At 44.6% G+C, this 19,845-nt stretch overlaps 1 protein-coding gene across 3 annotated transcripts; it reads left to right on the forward strand.

Moving 5' to 3' along the window:
* Positions 1 to 2,137: 2,137 nt before the first annotated feature.
* On the forward strand, positions 2,138 to 16,968 carry itprip.S (inositol 1,4,5-trisphosphate receptor interacting protein S homeolog). 3 transcript variants are annotated; one of them, XM_018227213.2, is made up of 3 exons: positions 2,138 to 2,406; positions 2,582 to 2,733; positions 14,763 to 16,968. In XM_018227213.2, the coding sequence occupies exons 2-3, from the start codon at positions 2,714 to 2,716 to the stop codon at positions 16,396 to 16,398; spliced, it is 1,656 nt and encodes a 551-aa protein (XP_018082702.1). In that variant the 5' UTR covers positions 2,138 to 2,406; positions 2,582 to 2,713; the 3' UTR covers positions 16,399 to 16,968. The 3 variants fall into 3 exon arrangements, with proteins under 3 accessions (XP_018082702.1, XP_041426691.1, XP_018082703.1); XM_041570757.1 differs by having other exon boundaries at positions 2,138 to 2,394; XM_018227214.2 differs by having other exon boundaries at positions 2,141 to 2,406; positions 2,582 to 2,738.
* The last annotated feature ends 2,877 nt before the right edge of the window (positions 16,969 to 19,845 follow it).

The following is a 19,845-nucleotide window of genomic DNA, read 5'->3' on the forward strand; positions in this document are numbered from 1 at the left end:
TTTAACATATATACACATAGCTAGAATCTCAGCTGCCATAAAGCAGGACAGGACTGCTGCTTACAATGGGGATCAGATAGGATCTGTGCAGCCACTGGGACAGAATGCTCTGTTATACAGATAGCTAGAATCTCAGCTGCCATAAAGCAGGACAGGACTGCTGCTTACAATGGGGATCAGATAGGATCTGTGCAGCCACTGGGACAGAATGTTCTGTTATACAGATAGCTAGAATCTCAGCTGCCATAAAGCAGGACAGGACTGCTGCTTACAATGGGGATCAGATAGGATCTGTGCAGCCACTGGGACAGAATGTTCTGTTATACAGATAGCTAGAATCTCAGCTGCCATAAAGCAGGACAGGACTGCTGCTTACAATGGGGATCAGATAGGATCTGTGCAGCCACTGGGACAGAATGTTCTGTTATACAGATAGCTAGAATCTCAGCTGCCATAAAGCAGGACAGGACTGCTGCTTACAATGGGGATCAGATAGGATCTGTGCAGCCAGTGGGACAGAATGTTCTGTTATACAGATAGCTAGAATCTCAGCTGCCATAAAGCAGGACAGGACTGCTGCTTACAATGGGGATCAGATAGGATCTGTGCAGCCACTGGGACAGAATGTTCTGTTATACAGATAGCTAGAATCTCAGCTGCCATAAAGCAGGACAGGACTGCTGCTTACAATGGGGATCAGATAGGATCTGTGCAGCCAGTGGGACAGAATGTTCTGTTATACAGATAGCTAGAATCTCAGCTGCCATAAAGCAGGACAGGACTGCTGCTTACAATGGGGATCAGATAGGATCTGTGCAGCCACTGGGACAGAATGTTCTGTTATACAGATAGCTAGAATCTCAGCTGCCATAAAGCAGGACAGGACTGCTGCTTACAATGGGGATCAGATAGGATCTGTGCAGCCACTGGGACAGAATGTTCTGTTATACAGATAGCTAGAATCTCAGCTGCCATAAAGCAGGACAGGACTGCTGCTTACAATGGGGATCAGATAGGATCTGTGCAGCCAGTGGGACAGAATGTTCTGTTATACAGATAGCTAGAATCTCAGCTGCCATAAAGCAGGACAGGACTGCTGCTTACAATGGGGATCAGATAGGATCTGTGCAGCCACTGGGACAGAATGTTCTGTTATACAGATAGCTAGAATCTCAGCTGCCATAAAGCAGGACAGGACTGCTGCTTACAATGGGGATCAGATAGGATCTGTGCAGCCACTGGGACAGAATGTTCTGTTATACAGATAGCTAGAATCTCAGCTGCCATAAAGCAGGACAGGACTGCTGCTTACAATGGGGATCAGATAGGATCTGTGCAGCCACTGGGACAGAATGTTCTTTTATACAGATAGCTAGAATCTCAGCTGCCATAAAGCAGGACAGGACTGCTGCTTACAATGGGGATCTGATAGGATATGTAGATAGATAGATAATGCATTAATAGATAGATCAAAAGATAGATGACCAATAGATAGTTGACAGACAGATAGATAGATTGGTAGATATTAATGAACGGATAGACAGACAGATAGACAGACGGATAGATAATGATAGATAGAGAGATAGAGAGATAGAGACAGACAGACGGACAATCAGACAGACAGACAGATAGACAGACAGACAGATAGATAGATGATAGATGATAGATAGATAGATAGATAGATAGATAGATAGATAGATAGATAGATAGATAGATAGATGATAGATAGATAGATAGATAGATAGATAGATAGATAGATAGATAGATAGATAGATAGATAGATAGATAGATGTTGGCGCTATATAAAATAAGGAGAATATTAGGTAAAAAGAGACAGACTGACAAACTGATGAGAATACACATTATTAAATATAAATAAAAGATGGAGGATGAGGTGTGTAGTTCAGCAGACCCTTCGTGAGTCCCTGTTTGATGGGCAGGGGTATAATAAGGGCATATTTATTTCGGCAGCTGTAATTGGCCGGTGCAGAACTAGAGGTTAAATAAAGCCACACAAGGGGCTGAGTGAGTGGTTTGGGCAGAGCTGAATGAGACTCTCTCTCTTCCTGTTCCTGTTTTACATGTGAAAGAGTCAGAAGAAAAAACCTGCCTGTCCCTTTAACATTTAAATGAGCTGCCTTTTAACCCCCGAGGGGCTGGTGTGTGTGATGCAGAGCAGTTCCCAGCAGGCAGGGGGTGTGTGACACAAAGCAGGGGATTGTTTGTGTGGAGCTCGGCCAGATGTGAGCAGTTCCTCCAGTCTCCCCTGTCTGTCTGTCTGTCTGTCTGGGAGGATTGGGGCGCAGTCTATAAGAGAGTGTGAAACACATTTGCACCGACGCTGCTGTAACCCCTGATGTGCTGAGCAGGACCGGCTGCCAATGCAGAGGAGCAGTGAGTTGCTTAGTAAGTTTTTCATTTACTGATTCTGGTACAAATGGGGGGGGGTTCTGTTCTGCTTTCCATTTGGGTTTTGGGGGAATGGGCAGGTGAGTTGGGGGACACAGGGCATGTTAGTCAGTTGTCCCCCTGCTTCTCATTAACTCCGCACTGACTGCAGAAAGTTCACTCTTTTCTCTAGAGAAGTGACGCCCAGGAAACGGCCGAGACACAAGTGAGAGAGACAGACGGACAGTTCCCGGGGCCCCTCCAGTAACCTGGGGCCACACCAGCCTGAATATGGATTGATGCACTTCCCTGGCACTCGCACTTAATGGGGGCACTGGACCCCAGGTAAGGTCAGTACTGGAGAAGCCGGGGTTATTAATTACACACTGACCTGTACTTGCACTAGTGTAGCACAGACCCTGGGGATACAGACCAAATAAAGTGTCAGCCTCTGGGAACCTCTCTGTAATCCTCCCCCTGCTCTTTCACACTCACTTGTTGTGTCTCTTTCTGTGTGTCACAACTCTCACACTCCTTTCTGTCTCTATGAATGTGACTTTCTACCATAACTCTCTCATTTGTATGTTCACTACCAATGGCATGGCTTGTTGCACACTCACTCTCTCTTGCACTCCGTTACTGTCACTTGCACAATCCTTGTGTAACGCTCTTTTTCATGATTCTTCACTGTGTTGTTTGCACAAGTGTCTCTGTTGCACAAGTGTCACCTCCATTGCTGAGTCTCTTTCTCTTCCACTAGTTCACTTTCTGAAAAGTTCCATCCAGAGCCGCTTGCACGCTCTCTCGCTATGACTGTCTCTTGCACACTACTTGCTCGCTCTCTGTCTCTGGTGCAGTCACACAGTGAAGGGTTAACCATGTGCATGCCGGGCACTAGATTGGTTATGACTTTTTTTTGCTCCAGATCTGCTCTGAGGGGCAACATTAGACTTAGGGGGTGTCAGTGTTATTTATAGAAGGATCTGCCCCACTGGAATGAGCCTAAATATCCTTTGTCCCCACAGATTTGCCCCCCTACATAAAGCTTTCTATCCCAGGGGATTTATAGGCCAATGGTCAGGGGAGAAGCTTCAGAAGCCTCATATTAGCACAGGGGACATGCACCATTATCCATTAGCTTTGTCTCTTCAGATAACACAACAGGGGAAAATGGTCAATACATATTTAGAGAGGACCCTACCCAAGCACCCTCCTCGTACACACTGGCCCCCCATTATACCGACGTTTCTCCCTGTTCTGTCCATCATTGTCCATCATTGTCCATCATTGTCCATCATTGTCCATCATTGTCCATCATTGTCCATCATTGTGCTCACAGAGAGTAAGTTACAATACGCCCAGCAGGGAGAGGGTTAAAGTTTGCCCCTGCCCTTTCACTATGGGAAGTTGAACAATTCAGGAAGGAGGGGACGGCCCAGAATTTAACTCTCACTTAATGTCACTATTTCCCTTTCAGCCCCAATCTTGTGCTTCCTCTACTTAAAATTGATTCCCTATTGGCAGATCCGAAACCAGTGATGCCATTCCCAGGGATCCAAGTTTTAGTCCAAAATTCCCCCCATTCCTCCTCTCCCGAATGGAAACATGTGATTCATTTACTGCACATGAGTCAATGAGTAACTTCCCCGTGACTCCACTTCACTGTCACTTTATTGGGCTCCATCCGACTGCGCTCACTTACCTACTGCCTGTGCCAATATATATAGGGTATATAGCAACTGTCTGCATGTATGTAATGTGTATATCATGTGTATGTAATGTGTATGTATTGTGTATGTAATGTGTATGTAATGTGTATGTAATGTGTATGTATTGTGTATGTAATGTGTATGTCATGTGTATGTCATGTGTATGTAATGTGTATATAATGTGTATGTAATGTGTATGTAATGTGTATGTAATGTGTATGTAATGTGTATGTCATGTGTATGTCATGTGTATGTCATGTGTATGTAATGTGTATGTAATGTGTATGTCATGTGTATGTCATGTGTATGTTATGTGTATGTCATGTGTATGTCATGTGTATGTCATGTGTATGTCATGTGTATGTAATGTGTATGTAATGTGTATGTCATGTGTATGTCATGTGTATGTAATGTGTATGTAATGTGTATGTCATGTGTATGTAATGTGTATGTCATGTGTATGTCATGTGTATGTCATGTGTATGTAATGTGTATGTAATGTGTATGTCATGTGTATGTAATGTGTATGTAATGTGTATGTAATGTGTATGTCATGTGTATGTCATGTGTATGTAATGTGGGTAAAGGTAAATAAAGGTGCAGGTGGGAGTGGGTGGCTGCTATTTTGGAGATGAAAGGAGGGTGAAGTCTGTGGATTCGGCTCATTGTGTTTCTGCAAATTCTTGGGTGGAGAAGGCAGAGGGTGGAGCAGACAGGAGTCACAGGCAGATAATACAGGGGCAGTTATGTATCTGGGGTGCAAGGCCAACTCTGATGAAGTGCCAGAATGAGGCATGAAACGCATCAGGTGACAAGTTTAGTTAAAGGTCTCACAATGGATACCTGTGTATGTTTTTAATGCAAACTTGGCAATAAAGTTTTTCTTGAATTTCACCCTTGTTTTGGCAAAACTCCCGTTCATCCCCTACTCGACGGAATTCAACTCAAATACCGTCTTAGGCTCCAACACTCTGAATAAACGGCTATACTTCTTGATTCCATGATCTTTCTTCCCCAGTAACAAGTGGCAACAACCCTCCTCAGATAAACTGGGTGCAGAACAGGGACTTGAAGCTTTTTGTTTTGTGCTCAGTAATGTGTTTGTGTAAGAGCAAAGCTTAGAGACAATGTGCCCAGGTGCACCCAAAGGTGATTCGGGGACTCCGCACTCACAGTTGGGTGATTTGCTGCTCTGGGATTTGTGTCAAATGGGAGACAATATTGGGGGTCATTTATCAACACTGGGCAAATTTGCCCGTTGACAGTAACCCATGGCAACCAATCAAATTGCTGCATTCGACTTGCAGATGGCTTTAAAAAGCTAATCACTGATTGGTTGCTATAAGTAACTGCCCATGGGCACATTTGCCAAGTGTTGAGTGAGGAGAGGAGGAATAATAAATTAAGAAATTGGCCCCTCACCCTAAGGTTTTCCGGTGGGCCCCTGGCATCCCAGTCCAACACTGGGCACCCCCTACGCATTTTATCCTAACTGGTCTTCAGGCTGGGCCCCTAGCTACTACTTGGGCTTTGTTTATGGGGGACAGCCACACAGTTTGGGGACCAATGGAAGGACAAATAAAACTCTACTGGCATCTGCCTCCACTTGTGAAATTGCAGGAGGACAGATCTATCTATGGAGACATCTCGGACCCCCGTGCCCCTTATTAACATTAAGAGGAAGCATTAGGGTCTGCAGTAGGGATGTAGCGAACGTCGGAAAAAAAGTTCGCGAACATATTCGCGAACTTGCGCAAAAACGCGAGCGGTTCGCGAACGGTTCGCGAACCCCATAGACTTCAATGGGAAGGCGAACTTTAACATCTAGAAAAGACATTTCTGGCCAGAAAAATGATTTTAAAGTTGTTTAAAGGGTGCAACGACCTGGACAGTGGCATGCCAGAGGGGGATCAAGGGCAAAAATGTATCTGAAAAATCTGCCTGTGTGTGCTTGGAAGAGATAGTGTAGGGGGAGAGCTGTTAGTGATTTCAGGGACAGATGATAGTAAGTTTGCTGGCTAGTAATCTGCTTGATACTGCTCTGTATTGGAGGGACAGAAGTCTGCAGGGATTTGAGGGACATTTTAGCTTAGGTAGCTTTGCTGGCTAGTAATCTGCTGTTCTCTTTAAACAACTGCCATACGTTGACCTTGTAGGCATTGTTTGCCCAGTTTTTTTGGACGCAGCCACTGAAGCACAGTTGCCAGAAAAAATATGCCATATAAATGCTGAAAATAGTCATTTTTCGCCATACGTTGACCTTGTAGACATTGTTTTGCCCAGTTTTTTTGGACGCAGCCACTGAAGCACAGTTGCCAGAAAAATTATGCCATATAAATGCTGAAAATATAAATTTTTTTGGTTGCAGCCACTGAAGCACAGAGGCCAGAAAAATTATGCCATATAAATGCAGAAAATATGCATTTTTTTGGTCGCAGCCACTGAAGCACAGTTGACAGAAAAATTATGCCATATAAATGCTGAAAATATAAACTTTTTTGGTTGCAGCCACTGAAGCACAGAGGCCAGAAAATTATGCCATATAAATGCAGAAAATATGCATTTTTTTGGTCGCAGCCACTGAAGCACAGTTGCCAGAAAAAAATATGCCATATAAATGCTGAAAATAGTCATTTTTTGCCATATACGTTGAGTCAACGTATGGCAAAAAATGACTATTTTCAGCATTTATATGGCATATTTTTTCTGGCCTCTGTGCTTCAGTGGCTGCGGCCAAAAAAACTGGGCAAACAATGCCTACAAGGTCAACGTCGTTGACCTTGTAGGCATTGTTTGCCCAGTTTTTTTGGCCGCAGCCACTGAAGCACAGAGGCCAGAAAAAATATGCCATATAAATGCTGAAAATAGTCATTTTTTTGGTCGCAGCCACTGAAGCACAGTTGCCAGAAAAATTATGCCATATAAATGCTGAAAATATAAATTTTTTTGGTTGCAGCCACTGAAGCACAGAGGCCAGAAAAATTATGCCATATAAATGCAGAAAATATGCATTTTTTTGGTTGCAGCCACTGAAGCACAGAGGCCAGAAAAATTATGCCATATAAATGCAGAAAATATGCATTTTTTTGGATGCAGCCACTGAAGCACAGTTGCCAGAAAAAATATGCCATATAAATGCTGAAAATAGTCATTTTTTGCCATACGTTGACCTTGTAGACATTGTTTGCCCAGTTTTTTTTGGTTGCAGCCACTGAAGCACAGAGGCCAGAAAAAATTAAACCAGTAGGGTTTGCACCCTAGTTTGTAACGGTGGCGGAGGGAGGAGGAGGACGCTAAAGGACAGCTGTGTGTGGAGTCATGAGGCTTGAAGAGAAGGACAGCTGCATAGAAGTCAGAACAAGTCTTCCGGCGTGCAGTAACCCTCCGAGATCCACCCCTCATTCATTTTAATAAAGGTCAGGTAATCGACACTTTTGTGACCTAGGCGAGTTCTCTTCTCAGTTACAATCCCTCCTGCTGCACTGAAGGTCCTTTCTGAGAGCACACTTGAGGCTGGGCAAGACAAGAGGTTCATGGCAAATTGTGACAGCTCTGGCCACAGATCAAGCCTGCGCACCCAGTAGTCCAGGGGTTCATCGCTCCTCAGAGTGTCGATATCTGCAGTTAATGCCAGGTAGTCCGCTACCTGCCGGTCGAGGCGTTCTTTGAGGGTGGATCCAGAAGGGTTGTGGCGCTGCCTTGGACAGAAAAACATTTGCATGTCTGACGTTACAGACTGGCCAAAGGGCTTTGTCCTTGCAGGTGTGCTCGTGGCAGGATTACTGGCACCTCTGCCCCTGGAATGTTGATGAGTTCCTGAAGTGACATCACCCTTAAAAGCATTGTACAACATGTTTTGCAGGCTGGTTTGTAAATGCCGCATCTTTTCGGACTTGTGGTATGTTGGTAACATTTCTGACACTTTATGCTTGTACCGAGGGTCTAGTAGCGTTGCGACCCAGTACAGGTCCTTCTCCTTAAGCCTCTTGATACGGGGGTCCTTCAACAGGCATGACAGCATGAAAGACCCCATTCTCACAAGGTTGGATGCAGAGCTATCCATCTCCGCTTCCTCATTATCAAGGACTGCATCATCCACGGTCTCCTCCCCCCAGCCACGTACAAGACCAGGGGTCCCCAAAAGGTCACCACTAGCCCCCTGGGAAGCCTGCTCCTGTTGGTCCTCCTCCTCCTCCTCCACAAAGCCACCTTCCTCCTCTGACTCCACTTCTGGCACCTCTCCCTGCGTTGCAGCAGGTGCCTGGGTTCGTTCTGGTGATTCCGACCAGAAATCGTGCGCTTCCAGCTCCTCGTCACGCTGGTCTACAGCCTCATCTGTCACTCGTCGCACGGCACGCTCCAGGAAGAAAGCGAAGGGTATTAGGTCGCTGATGGTGCCTTCGGTGCGACTGACCATATTTGTCACCTCTTCAAAAGGTCGCATGAGCCTGCAGGCATCGCGCATAAGCACCCAGTAACGGGGGAAAAAAATCCCCAGCTGTGCAGATCCAGTCCTACCACCCAGTTCAAAAAGGTACTCGTTGACGGCCCTTTGTTGTTGCAGCAGACGTTCCAACATAAGGAGCGTTGAATTCCAGCGAGTCTGGCTGTCAGAAATCAAACGCCTGACTGGCATGTTGTAGCGCTGCTGAATGTCAGCAAGGCGTGCCATGGCTGTGTAGGAACGTCTGAAATGGGCCGACACCTTTCTGGACTGGGTGAGAACGTCCTGGAATCCTGGGTACTTGGAGACAAAACGTTGGACTATTAAATTTAACACATGTGCCATGCAGGGCACATGTGTTAAATTGCCTAGTCTCAACGCTGCCAACAGATTGCTTCCATTGTCACACACCACTTTTCCGATCTGCAGTTGGTGTGGGGTCAGCCACCGATCGGCCTGTGACTGCAGAGATGACAGGAGTACAGATCCGGTATGGTTTTTGCTTTCCAGGCACGTCATCCCCAAGACAGCGTGACAACGGCGTACCTGGCACGTCGAATAGCCTAGGGGGAGCTGGGGGTGCACAGGTGTGGAGGAGGAGAAGGAGGACCCAGCAGCAGAGTAAGAAGAAGAAGAAGACGAGGTAGAGAGCGATGGAGGAGTAGAGGTGGTGGCAGAACCGCGTGCAATCCGTGGCGGTGACACCAACTCCACTGTTGTTGTTGAGCTACCCATTCCCTGCTTCCCAGCCATTACCAAGTTCACCCAGTGGGCAGTGTAGGTGACATACCTGCCCTGACCATGCTTGGAGGACCATGCGTCAGTAGTCATATGGACCTTTGGCCCAACACTAAGTGACAGAGATGCGGTAACTTGGCTCTGCACATGTTGGTACAGGTGTGGTATTCCCTTTTTAGAAAAAAAATTGCGGCTGGGTACCTTCCACTGCGGTGTCCCAATTGCTACAAATTTGCGGAAGGCCTCAGAGTCCACCAGCTGGTATGGTAAAAGCTGGCGGGCTAAGAGTGCAGACAAGCCAGCTGTCAGACGCCGGGCAAGGGGGTGACAGTCAGACATTGGCTTCTTACGCTCAAACATGGCCTTCACAGAAACTTGGCTGGTGGCAGATGACTGGGAATGGGAACAGGTGGTCAAGGTGGAAGGCGGAGTGGAGGGTGGTTCAGACGGGTCAAGGAGAGCAGAGGTAGAGCAGTAAGATGCTGGACCAGAAGGAGTGTGGCTTTTAGTTTGCCTGTTGCCTTTGAGGTGTTGCTCCCAAAGTGCTTTGTGCTTGCCGCTCATGTGCCTTCGCATAGAAGTTGTACCTATGTGGCTGTTGGGCTTACCAAGGCTCAGTTTCTGACTGCACTCATTGCAAATTACAATGCTTTTGTCAGAGGCACACACATTAAAAAAATCCCACACTGCTGACTTTTTGGAAGTGTGCGATCTGGCGGTAACAGTAGAAGTTGGCGGAGTTGGCGGTATTGGCGGCAATGGCGGGTGCGTTGGCCGGCTGAACACAGGTGCCGATACATGTTGTTGCCCTGCTGATCCCTGCGGGCTGTCCTCCCTGCTTCTTCTAAGTCTTATTCTCCTACTGCCTCTCTGACTCTCCGTCTCTCCATCTGAACTACCCTCCTCTTGCTCTCTTCTACTAGGCACCCACAAACATCAATCTCCTCATCATCATTCTCCTCAGATGCATCAATTTCTTCTGACACATCACAGAAGGAAGCAGCAGCGGGGACCTCCTCCTCATCACTCATTATGTCCATCTCTATCGTGTTCTCTGCCAGAATTAAATCTGGTGTAAGGTCCTCATCTCCTTCATCTTCTTCTGGCAATAATGGTTGCGCATTACTCAGTTCAAGAAACTCATTGGAAAATAACTCCTCTGACCCCAGTGAAGAAGGGGCACCGGTGGTGGAGGAAGTGTTACGTGGGGTGGCCATAGCAGTGGAGGATGAGGAGGATGTTGTGGTAAAGTTAGAAACGGTAGAGGATGGGGTGTGCTGTGTAAGCCAGTCAACTACCTCTTCAGCATTTTGGGAGTTCAGGGTCATTGGCTTTTTAAAACTGGGCAATTTGCTAGGGCCACAGGATTGCATAGCAGCACGGCCCCTAGCACGGCCTCTGCGTGGCGGCCTGCCTTTGCCTGGCATTATTTTTAAAAAAACAACAACAAAAACTCAGTTGGTTTTTCTGGAAACGATAATACACACAGCTAGATGGCGGGTTGAAGAAAACACTCTGCAAATAATGCCTACAAGGCCAACGTATACACTACTACAGCGGTGGATACGGATTACGTAAAATATATGAATGCTGCTTGAAAAAAGTGACTCCGGTGTTTTTTCTGGAGACGGTAATATTATGGATATTTAGACAGAATGGGAACAAGGTCACACAGCTCGATGGCGGGTTGAAGAAAACAGTGTGCAAATAATGCCTACAAGGTCAACGTATACACTACTACAGCGGTGGATACGGATTACGTAAAATATATGAATGCTGCTTGAAAAAAAGTAACTCAAGTGGTTTTTCTAGAGACGATAATATTATCAATATTTAGACAAAATGTGAACAAGCTCACACAGCTCGATGGCGGGTTGAAGAAAACACTGTGCAAATAATGCCTACAAGGCCAACGTATACACTACTACAGCGGTGGATACGGATTACGTAAAATATATGAATGCTGCTTGAAAAAAGTGACTCCGGTGTTTTTTCTGGAGACGGTAATATTATGGATATTTAGACAGAATGGGAACAAGGTCACACAGCTCGATGGCGGGTTGAAGAAAACAGTGTGCAAATAATGCCTACAAGGCCAACGTATACACTACTACAGCGGTGGATACGGATTACGTAAAATATATGAATGCTGCTTGAAAAAAGTGACTCCAGTGTTTTTTCTGGAGACGGTAATATTATGGATATTTAGACAGAATGGGAACAAGGTCACACAGCTCGATGGCGGGTTGAAGAAAACAGTGTGCAAATAATGCCTACAAGGCCAACGTATACACTACTACAGCGGTGGATACGGATTACGTAAAATATATGAATGCTGCTTGAAAAAGTGACTCCGGTGTTTTTTCTGGAGACGGTAATATTATGGATATTTAGACAGAATGGGAACAAGGTCACACAGCTAGATGGCGGGTTGAAGAAAACACTATGCAAATAATGCCTACAAGGTCAACGTATACACTACTACAGCGGTGGATACGGATTACGTAAAATATATTATGGCTGCTTGAAAAAAGTCACTCCGGTGTTTTTTCTGGAGACGGTAATATTATGGATATTTAGACAGAATGTGAACAAGGTCACACAGCTAGATGGCGGGTTGAAGAAAACACTGTGCAAATAATGCCTACAAGGTCAACGTATACACTACTACAGCGGTGGATACGGATTACGTAAAATATATTATGGCTGCTTGAAAAAAGTCACTCCGGTGTTTTTTCTGGAGACGGTAATATTATGGATATTTAGACAGAATGTGAACAAGGTCACACAGCTAGGTGGCGGGTTGAAGAAAACACTGTGCAAATAATGCCTACAGGGCAAATAATGCCTAAAAGGTCAACTTATACACTACTACAGCGGTAGTAAAATAAAAAAAAGTAAAATAAAAAAAAATGAATATTAAAAAAAAAAAATTAAAGTTGGTGCTGCTGAACTACTAGGAGCAGCAGATTAGCACACCAGTCCCACTCCCCAACACTGCTAGACTAATAGCACTGGGCTCTTATAGTAGTAGTAGTAGTAGTAGTAGTAAAACAACAAAAAAATAAATAAAAGCAGTCCTTACAAGGACTACTGTTATTGCAGCAGTCAGCAGATGAGATCAGAAGCAGGACAGCTGCCCACTGCAGCTACATACAGAGCACTGCAGTAGAAGGTAGATTACTAGCCAGCAAAGCTACCTAAGCTTAAATGTCCCTCAAACCCCTGCAGACTTCTGTCCCTCCAATAACAGAGCAGTATCAAAACGATTACTAGCCAGCAAACTTTCAACTGTCCCTGAAATCACTAACAGGCAGCAGCTCTCTCCCTACACTATCTCTTCAGCACACACAGGCAGAGTGAAAAAACGCTGCAGGGCTTCGGTTTTTATAGGGAAGGGGAGTGGTCCAGGGGAGAGCTTCCTGATTGGCTGCCATGTACCTGCTGGTCTGGGGTGAGAGGGCAAAAAAAAGCGCCAACAATGGCGAACCCAAAATGGCGAACGTCGCGCGACGTTCGCGAACTTCCGGCGAGCGCGAACACCCGATGTTCGCGCGAACAAGTTCGCCGGCGAACAGTTCGCGACATCTCTAGTCTGCAGAGGAAACACCGTTTCCTGTTTATGTCGTTTATGCAGCCCAAACAAATTCTGCTTATTTGTATCTCATCTTCTCACCCAAGGGTTCCATAAAGTGCCATATTGAGAGAGGGTATATTACTACTCACACTCTCAGAACAATGAACGCACACGCATCCGAAATCCAACGACTACTACTCACACTCTGCATCCATTGTAATGCTTCACAGCTATAAAGTCATTGAAAAATGCCTACGAGTGTCCTACAGATTCAGGGCACAATACCAGACTGATCATTGGATACCTGGCTCTATACCTGGCTCTATACCTGGCTCTATAACTAGCTCTATACCTGGCTCTATACCTGGCTCTATACCTGGCTCTATAACTAGCTCTATACCTGGCTACTTAGCCCAGACTGGCACTTCAATGGGCGCAATGTGTGCCCCGGCTCAGGCTCTTCCTGGAAGCAGATGAAGTAGATTTATTATGGGTAACATTTAGGCAGAGGGTGTAGCTGAATTGTGTCAGTTCCTGAGTCTGTAGCGGCAGATGAAATAACCAGAGGATTTGTATATTCAAAATAAGCACAAAATAGCTCAAGCTCCAGAAACACCAATGGGCCCTGCAGGTGGTCTCTGCTGTGTCGCCCTAAAATTAACTTTTATTTTCATGCACACAATGACATTTTGCAAATGTTTTTTATTTCTAGTTCTTGGAAAAAAATCTGTTTATGCTGTTAGAAATCTTAACTGTCATGTGGTTGCTAGGGTCCCATACACCTTAGGAACTAGACGAGTGCAAGATTAATGGGAGACACTGGGCAACTTTGTAACCTATAGCCAGTAACCTATAGCAACCAATGACTGATTGCAAGCATTTGATTGTTGCCATGGGTTACTGCCCAGGTGCAAATTTGCCCAGTGTTTATAAATCAGCCCCAGGGTATGACTGTATGACACCCCTTTTGATTTTCCATAAGACAGACCTGAGTTACTCTAAAGTGGGATGGGGAGACTGGTTAACTGGTACCTTTACTATACTTACTGTATATACCCGTACTGTAATTGGACCTGTTATCCAGAATGCTCAGGACCTGGGGTTTTCCAGATAAGGGATCATCATATCTCAAGTGTATTAAACAATCGCTCAAACATTAAATAAACCCAATAGTTTTGCTTCCAATAAGGATTAATTATATCTTAGTTGGGATCAAGTACAAGCGACTGTTTTATTATTACACAGAAAAAGGAAATCATTTTAAAAAAATGGGCTAATTTGATTATAATGGAGTCTATGGGAGACAGCCTTCCTGTAACTCGGAGCTTTGTGGATGATTGGATTCTGGATAATGGATCCAATACCTGTAATACAAAATATTAATACATCTGCTTTCTGGTTTTCAGGGGTCAAATGCCTGTCAACCAGAATTTTATATTTCAGTCTAAATCTAATAGTTCGATACCCATAAAAACAGCAGCATCAAGTGAATACTCTTTATTGACTGATCCAGTGCACCACCAGGTTTTTTCCATTTTTTTTTCTCCCCCTTTACTAAATACAGTGTATCTGTATAACTACACAACCCCAGAATTTGTATTTTTGATCTGCTCAAATGGGCCCACTAAACTCTGAGTGAAATAATAAACCATTTTATATGAGGTGGTCTACATGTGTAGGTAGATTTTGCCTTCACTGATTCATGATGATACCATGTGACCTGTACAAATATAATGGCGGGTAAATGGAGGGCTATAACAAGTCTTTAAATCTTTTGCTCCATCTAGGTGAGTTATATCTTCAGTAATTGATTGGGCATGATGATAATTTTCAATGCATGGAAACGCCGATGGTTATACGCTTAAGTGGAGTCTTGATTGACGGAGACTTTTTTTATTCTTTTTAGGATCACCATGCAGTTTGGAATCTTCAAGGTGTGCCTGGTGGTGGTCACAGCCATCGTGAACCACCCTCTCCTCTTCCCAAATGAAAACACGACTCTCCCTGCCACTGATGAGCAGATCATCCAGAAGATGAAGGATCGGGAGGAGAGTCTGAAAGCAGAGCAAATGCATCTGGAACAGATGTTCTCCAGTACTGTGATAAAGGAAAAGGGGGAAGAAGAAGAGGCCAGTGAAAAAACAGAAGCTGCAGCAGATGAACCACCTTTGGATTTCTGGAGTGCCCTGTCAATGGTCATTTTCTTGATGATTGAGATATGGAGGCAGGACTTTCAGGAAGGCAGTGCTCAAGCTCCCAGTAAGGAAGAAGATGACCTGCCATTCTTGGGCAACAACTGTCAAGGAGTGTCCCTTCTAAATAAGGAAACCCTGGCTATCTTTTATGAGCAATATATCCGACTCACAACCCATGATGCTGTCAAGACTCGAGAGTTTGTGGAAGGCTTTGCAGATGATTTACTAGAGGCCTTAAGAAGCATTTGTAACCGAGATAAAGACATGGAGGTGGAGAACAGCATATGTATTGGAAGTATGTATGAAACCTGGAGCGTGAAGAAGCCCTTAACCTGTGACTTGATAGTACCATTTGCACCACCAGAACCATATCAGTTTAGATGCCAACCCTGGATCTCAAGTCATTCAATTTCTCCAGACAAACAAGGTGATTGTGGAACGATTCAGGTCATTGGACCCGACAATGTATCTAAAGGTTGCGTTTGCGACAGGACCAAACTTGGAGAAGATATGCTATGTCTTCTCCACAACCCAACACCAAACAAGACGAAGGTGGTCAGGGACATTGACCTGTTGTGTTCTAAAGATACAGACTTCCTGGATACCATCCAGGTCATGAAATGGTTCCAGTCGGCTGTAACGATAGCCTGGGGTAAGATTTCACATAAGTATGACTTTGACCTGGCTTTCAGTCATTTGGATACTCCAGGGGCCTTGAGAGTGAAATTCAGATCTGGAAAGATAATCAACTTCAATATCACGCCGGTGGTACAGTTTGAGGATTCAGACTTATATTTCATATCCCATTTCCCAAACAGTCCAAGACCTCATGACTCCAACATCCAGTGGGTTCTTTCCTTTGCAGTATATGAGAAAAGGTTCCTCAAGGATATTGCTAAGAAGCTTCCAGTTAACTCCTGTCATTTGAGCTGCCTTCAGATAGTGTCCTTTCTTCATTCTAAACAGTGTCAAATCACCGGGTCAAGCGGTCTGACCACCTATCATCTAAAGACAGTGCTGCTTCATCTTTTGCTTTCCCGACCGTTCTCCGACTGGGACGTTGTCATGCTTGAGGAACGCTTGCGAGACATGTTCGTAATGCTGGAAAAGTGTCTGCTGGAAAAGAAGCTCTACCACTTCATGGTTGGAAACCCTAAATTACCAGAGAGTGTCAACATTCCAGAAAGCTTCCATTGTGCAGAACCCCTTAACCTCTTCCGCTCATTCGTCCTCAACCGAGACCTCTATCAGAAGACACTGGTCATGTTCTATGAGATGCTGAAGAACGCCACTGTTTTGATAAATGAATACAGCTTGAGACTTCCCTCCTCGTCTTTAAACAAGTGATCTCATTAATGCCCCCAGGGTGGGGAAAGTAATATGCTTTATATATGAATATGTTGCATTCAGTGAATGCTCCGAGACAACTGGCCAGGGAGCACTGAAGGACACACACTGTATATAATGGCATTGTGGGACGTAACAAATATCTGTGGGTTCAAAGACTCAAAGGAGTCAAGGGGCTGAATAAGGTAAAAACTTACCTGCAGGAGGCGGTGCAAGTAACCAAGAAGCAATCAGTGATGGCCATTGCCACTACTTGGATAAAGGAGGGATACTAACTCTTGTTCAGGAAATTTTGTGTAACCCCTCAAGGTATATCTAATACTTTGATAGTTCTGGGGAACCCAGTGGTGGGCTGCTGAAATAATATCCAGAAAATCCTCTCCAAGAAGTCACAAGATTCTCTATACTTCATATTAAGTTAGTTCCATCTGGCACAGAGCTGGCGTTAAAGGGGTCGTTCACCTAAAAATTAACAGTAAGGGGCAAATTCATCAAGGGTCGAATTTTGAGGGGTTAAATCCCTCGAAATTCGACTGGGGAATAGAATAGAATAGAATCGAATAGGCAATTCGGGCGAATTTACGCGCTGGCGAATAGTCAAATTGGCGAATATTCACCAGGCGAATAGGCGCTCGATCAAATATTCGCTCGAAGGATTTTCATTCGATCGAATGCCTTTTTATTCGATCAAAAACTTGGAAAACAAGCCTATGGGACTTTGGGACTTTCCCATAGGCTTTTAAAGCAATTTGGTAGGTTTTAGGTGGCGAAGTAGGCAGTCGAAGTATTTTTAAAAGAGACAGTACTTCGACTATCGAATGGGCGAATAGTCGCAGCGTTTTTTCGCTCGATCCAGTACTTCGACTATCGAATGGCGAATAGTCGCAGCGTTTATTTAGTCGATCTATTCGAATCATTCTACTCAGGTGAATTTACGCCAATTCGATAGTCGAGGAGCACAAAAATTTGAAGTTTTTTTTACTTCGAATCCTTCACTCGAAGTTAGTGAATTGGCCCCTTAGTATGGAGTTAATAGCAGAATTCTAATACAATTTTGGATTCCATTCATTGTTCTTGTTTCATGGTTGCTGGGGTCATTTGCCCCAACAATTTTAGTTGTAGGCTGGAAAAAGAGGCTAAAAACAGTAACGTAACTACGCGACGCGGTGTCCGTGTGCTGCCGGGCCCCCCCAACCCCCTCCAAAAGTGATGTTCACGGTGGATTCACCTCATATCTGTCACTTCTGCTGCCCCTCTGATTATTTGGGTTTTTCCTGCACCTAAATGGGGTGGGAAATCTGAAATGTTTGTTTCCCTGCGACTGAAATGCGTCAGGCAAATTCTGTCTCCAATTATTCTAAATGTGTCTCTGTTATAATTGTGTTAAGCTAAATCCAGAGGGTAATTACCAGGGGAACAGGGGGTGCAACTGGACTGGGGCCACAACACTGCCTCATTGTGGCCTTTGTGATGCAACAGTTTGTGGCAAAGGGATATGGGGGCCAGTAGAAGGGTAGCAGGTCAGTACCCATTACCCTCTAGTGACACCACTGGGTTGCCATGTAATTAAGTGCAGGCTGTATGTGCACAAAGATATATTTACCCCATTGTGTGTATTTATAATGAATGGGTTGTGTCCTCTGGTGTCATTAATGGTTTGGGTGCACAGAACCGACAGTGCAGAGGGAACAAGGAAAGGGTATTTTATATCAGGTATATCAGTCCCTGTGTAAAATCCTTGTCCCAAAGTAGGTCAAAATGTTGTTTCCTTTGGTTGGGGAAAGTGTCGGCCATTGTTGCTCTGTCTCCTGTGGCACAAGAATTACTCCTCTATTTAATGGTCAATAAAAGGGACATTTACTGGGGTGTAGCGCAATATTTTTTATTTATCCACATGCTAATATGTTCCTTATAGAATAAGGGTTAAGACAAATGCTAATGATTATTCTGAAATCCTGCTTACAGGTTACTGAGTTGATCCCTAAGTAGGATTCGCATTAACAATGAATTGTTATTATTATTGCACTAGAGGGCACTCCCTCCCTTCAAACAGTTCAGCAAAGAGTCAGCGTTGATAATTTAAATTATAAAGCAATCCCTAATGATTCGTGGGTGATAGTGTAATGTGCAAGTTTCTGAAATGTAACAGAAAACGCTGAATTTATTGGTAAATTTGCAGGTGAACAATGAGTAGTCTGGGGCAAAGAAGAGGGGTATGTCCAGGAGACAGATTTAAGATAAATGTTGATAAGGTTTGAGAAATATTAAATTCAAAGATGGGAAGTAAGTAATATAATGTGAGACTTATGGGTGCCACTTGTGTGTGTGCGGATCCTGGAAACATAAGGGGAGTTGTATGTAGTCCAACAAGGCTAAAAAATATTATATTGCAGGACACATTGAGCAAAGTGCTAAAAAGTCCACAATCTGTCATTTTGTTGCACCTTGTACACTGCGTTTTGCTCTTACAGAATGTTTGGAGACCAGGGACATAGGGAGAGATATGGACTGAGATATATGGAGACCAGGGACATAGGGAGAGATATGGACTGAGATATATGGAGACCAGGGACATAGGGAGAGATATGGACTGAGATATATGGAGACCAGGGACATAGGGTCAGATAAGGACTGAGATATATGGAGACCAGGGACATAGGGAGAGATATGGACTGAGATATATGGAGACCAGGGACATAGGGAGAGATATGGACTGAGATATATGGAGACCAGGGACATAGGGTCAGATAAGAGATGTATGGAGGAGTAGATGTGCGAGTATTTGGGAGCAGAAGAGGGATTACAAGGATGGGAATAAATATTTGTTGACATTTTCCTACAAAGTAGGATAAGGAAGGGAACAAACAGGGAAGTGCAGAGAATTACAGTAAAAAAGGATTTGACTTTCATTATCTCCAGTCCTTCCCTTTCTGCTTACTGCCTGCCTCATATTGTTACCATAATAAAACCTGCAGCCCTGCGGCTAAAGCAGGGGTCCCCAACCTTTCTCGCCCAGGGACCGGCGGACCGGGGAAGGAGGACGGTGCCAGGGTGGTTGGAATGGGGTCGGGGAGTCGAGAGAGGTCGGCGGCCCAGTTGAAGACTGTCCATGACCTGGCGGTTGGGGACCCCTGAGCTAAAGGATTCTGGGAGTTGTGGGCTCATTCTGAGCAATGGGGCAGTGGGAATTATTCTTTGTTTATTTATACATTTATGTCAAAACTTTGCTCATGCAATAAAGTGTGTTTTATTATCTCCTTGTCTCGTCTGTTTTTCTTTGTGCTTCACAAGTAAGAACATGTAATATATATATATACTGTATATATATCTGTGCGCCCAGGGTTTTACCCCAACAAATGCTGAAATCTGAAAGCAATTAGTGAGCACAAGAACGAGTTCAAGCTTCTTTTCAGCGCACATTTTCCACTGGTCACTTTCCTCTGGTTC

Source organism: Xenopus laevis, chromosome 7S (assembly GCF_017654675.1).
Source record: "Xenopus laevis strain J_2021 chromosome 7S, Xenopus_laevis_v10.1, whole genome shotgun sequence".
NCBI lineage: Eukaryota > Metazoa > Chordata > Amphibia > Anura > Pipidae > Xenopus > Xenopus laevis.

Coding starts and splice junctions, on each gene's coding strand:
- itprip.S (XM_018227213.2), top strand. CDS start 2,714: ATGGGGGCACTGGACCCCAG. Junction 2,734..14,762: donor ATGGGGGCACTGGACCCCAG/GTAAGGTCAGTA, acceptor TATTCTTTTTAG/GATCACCATGCAGTTTGGAA.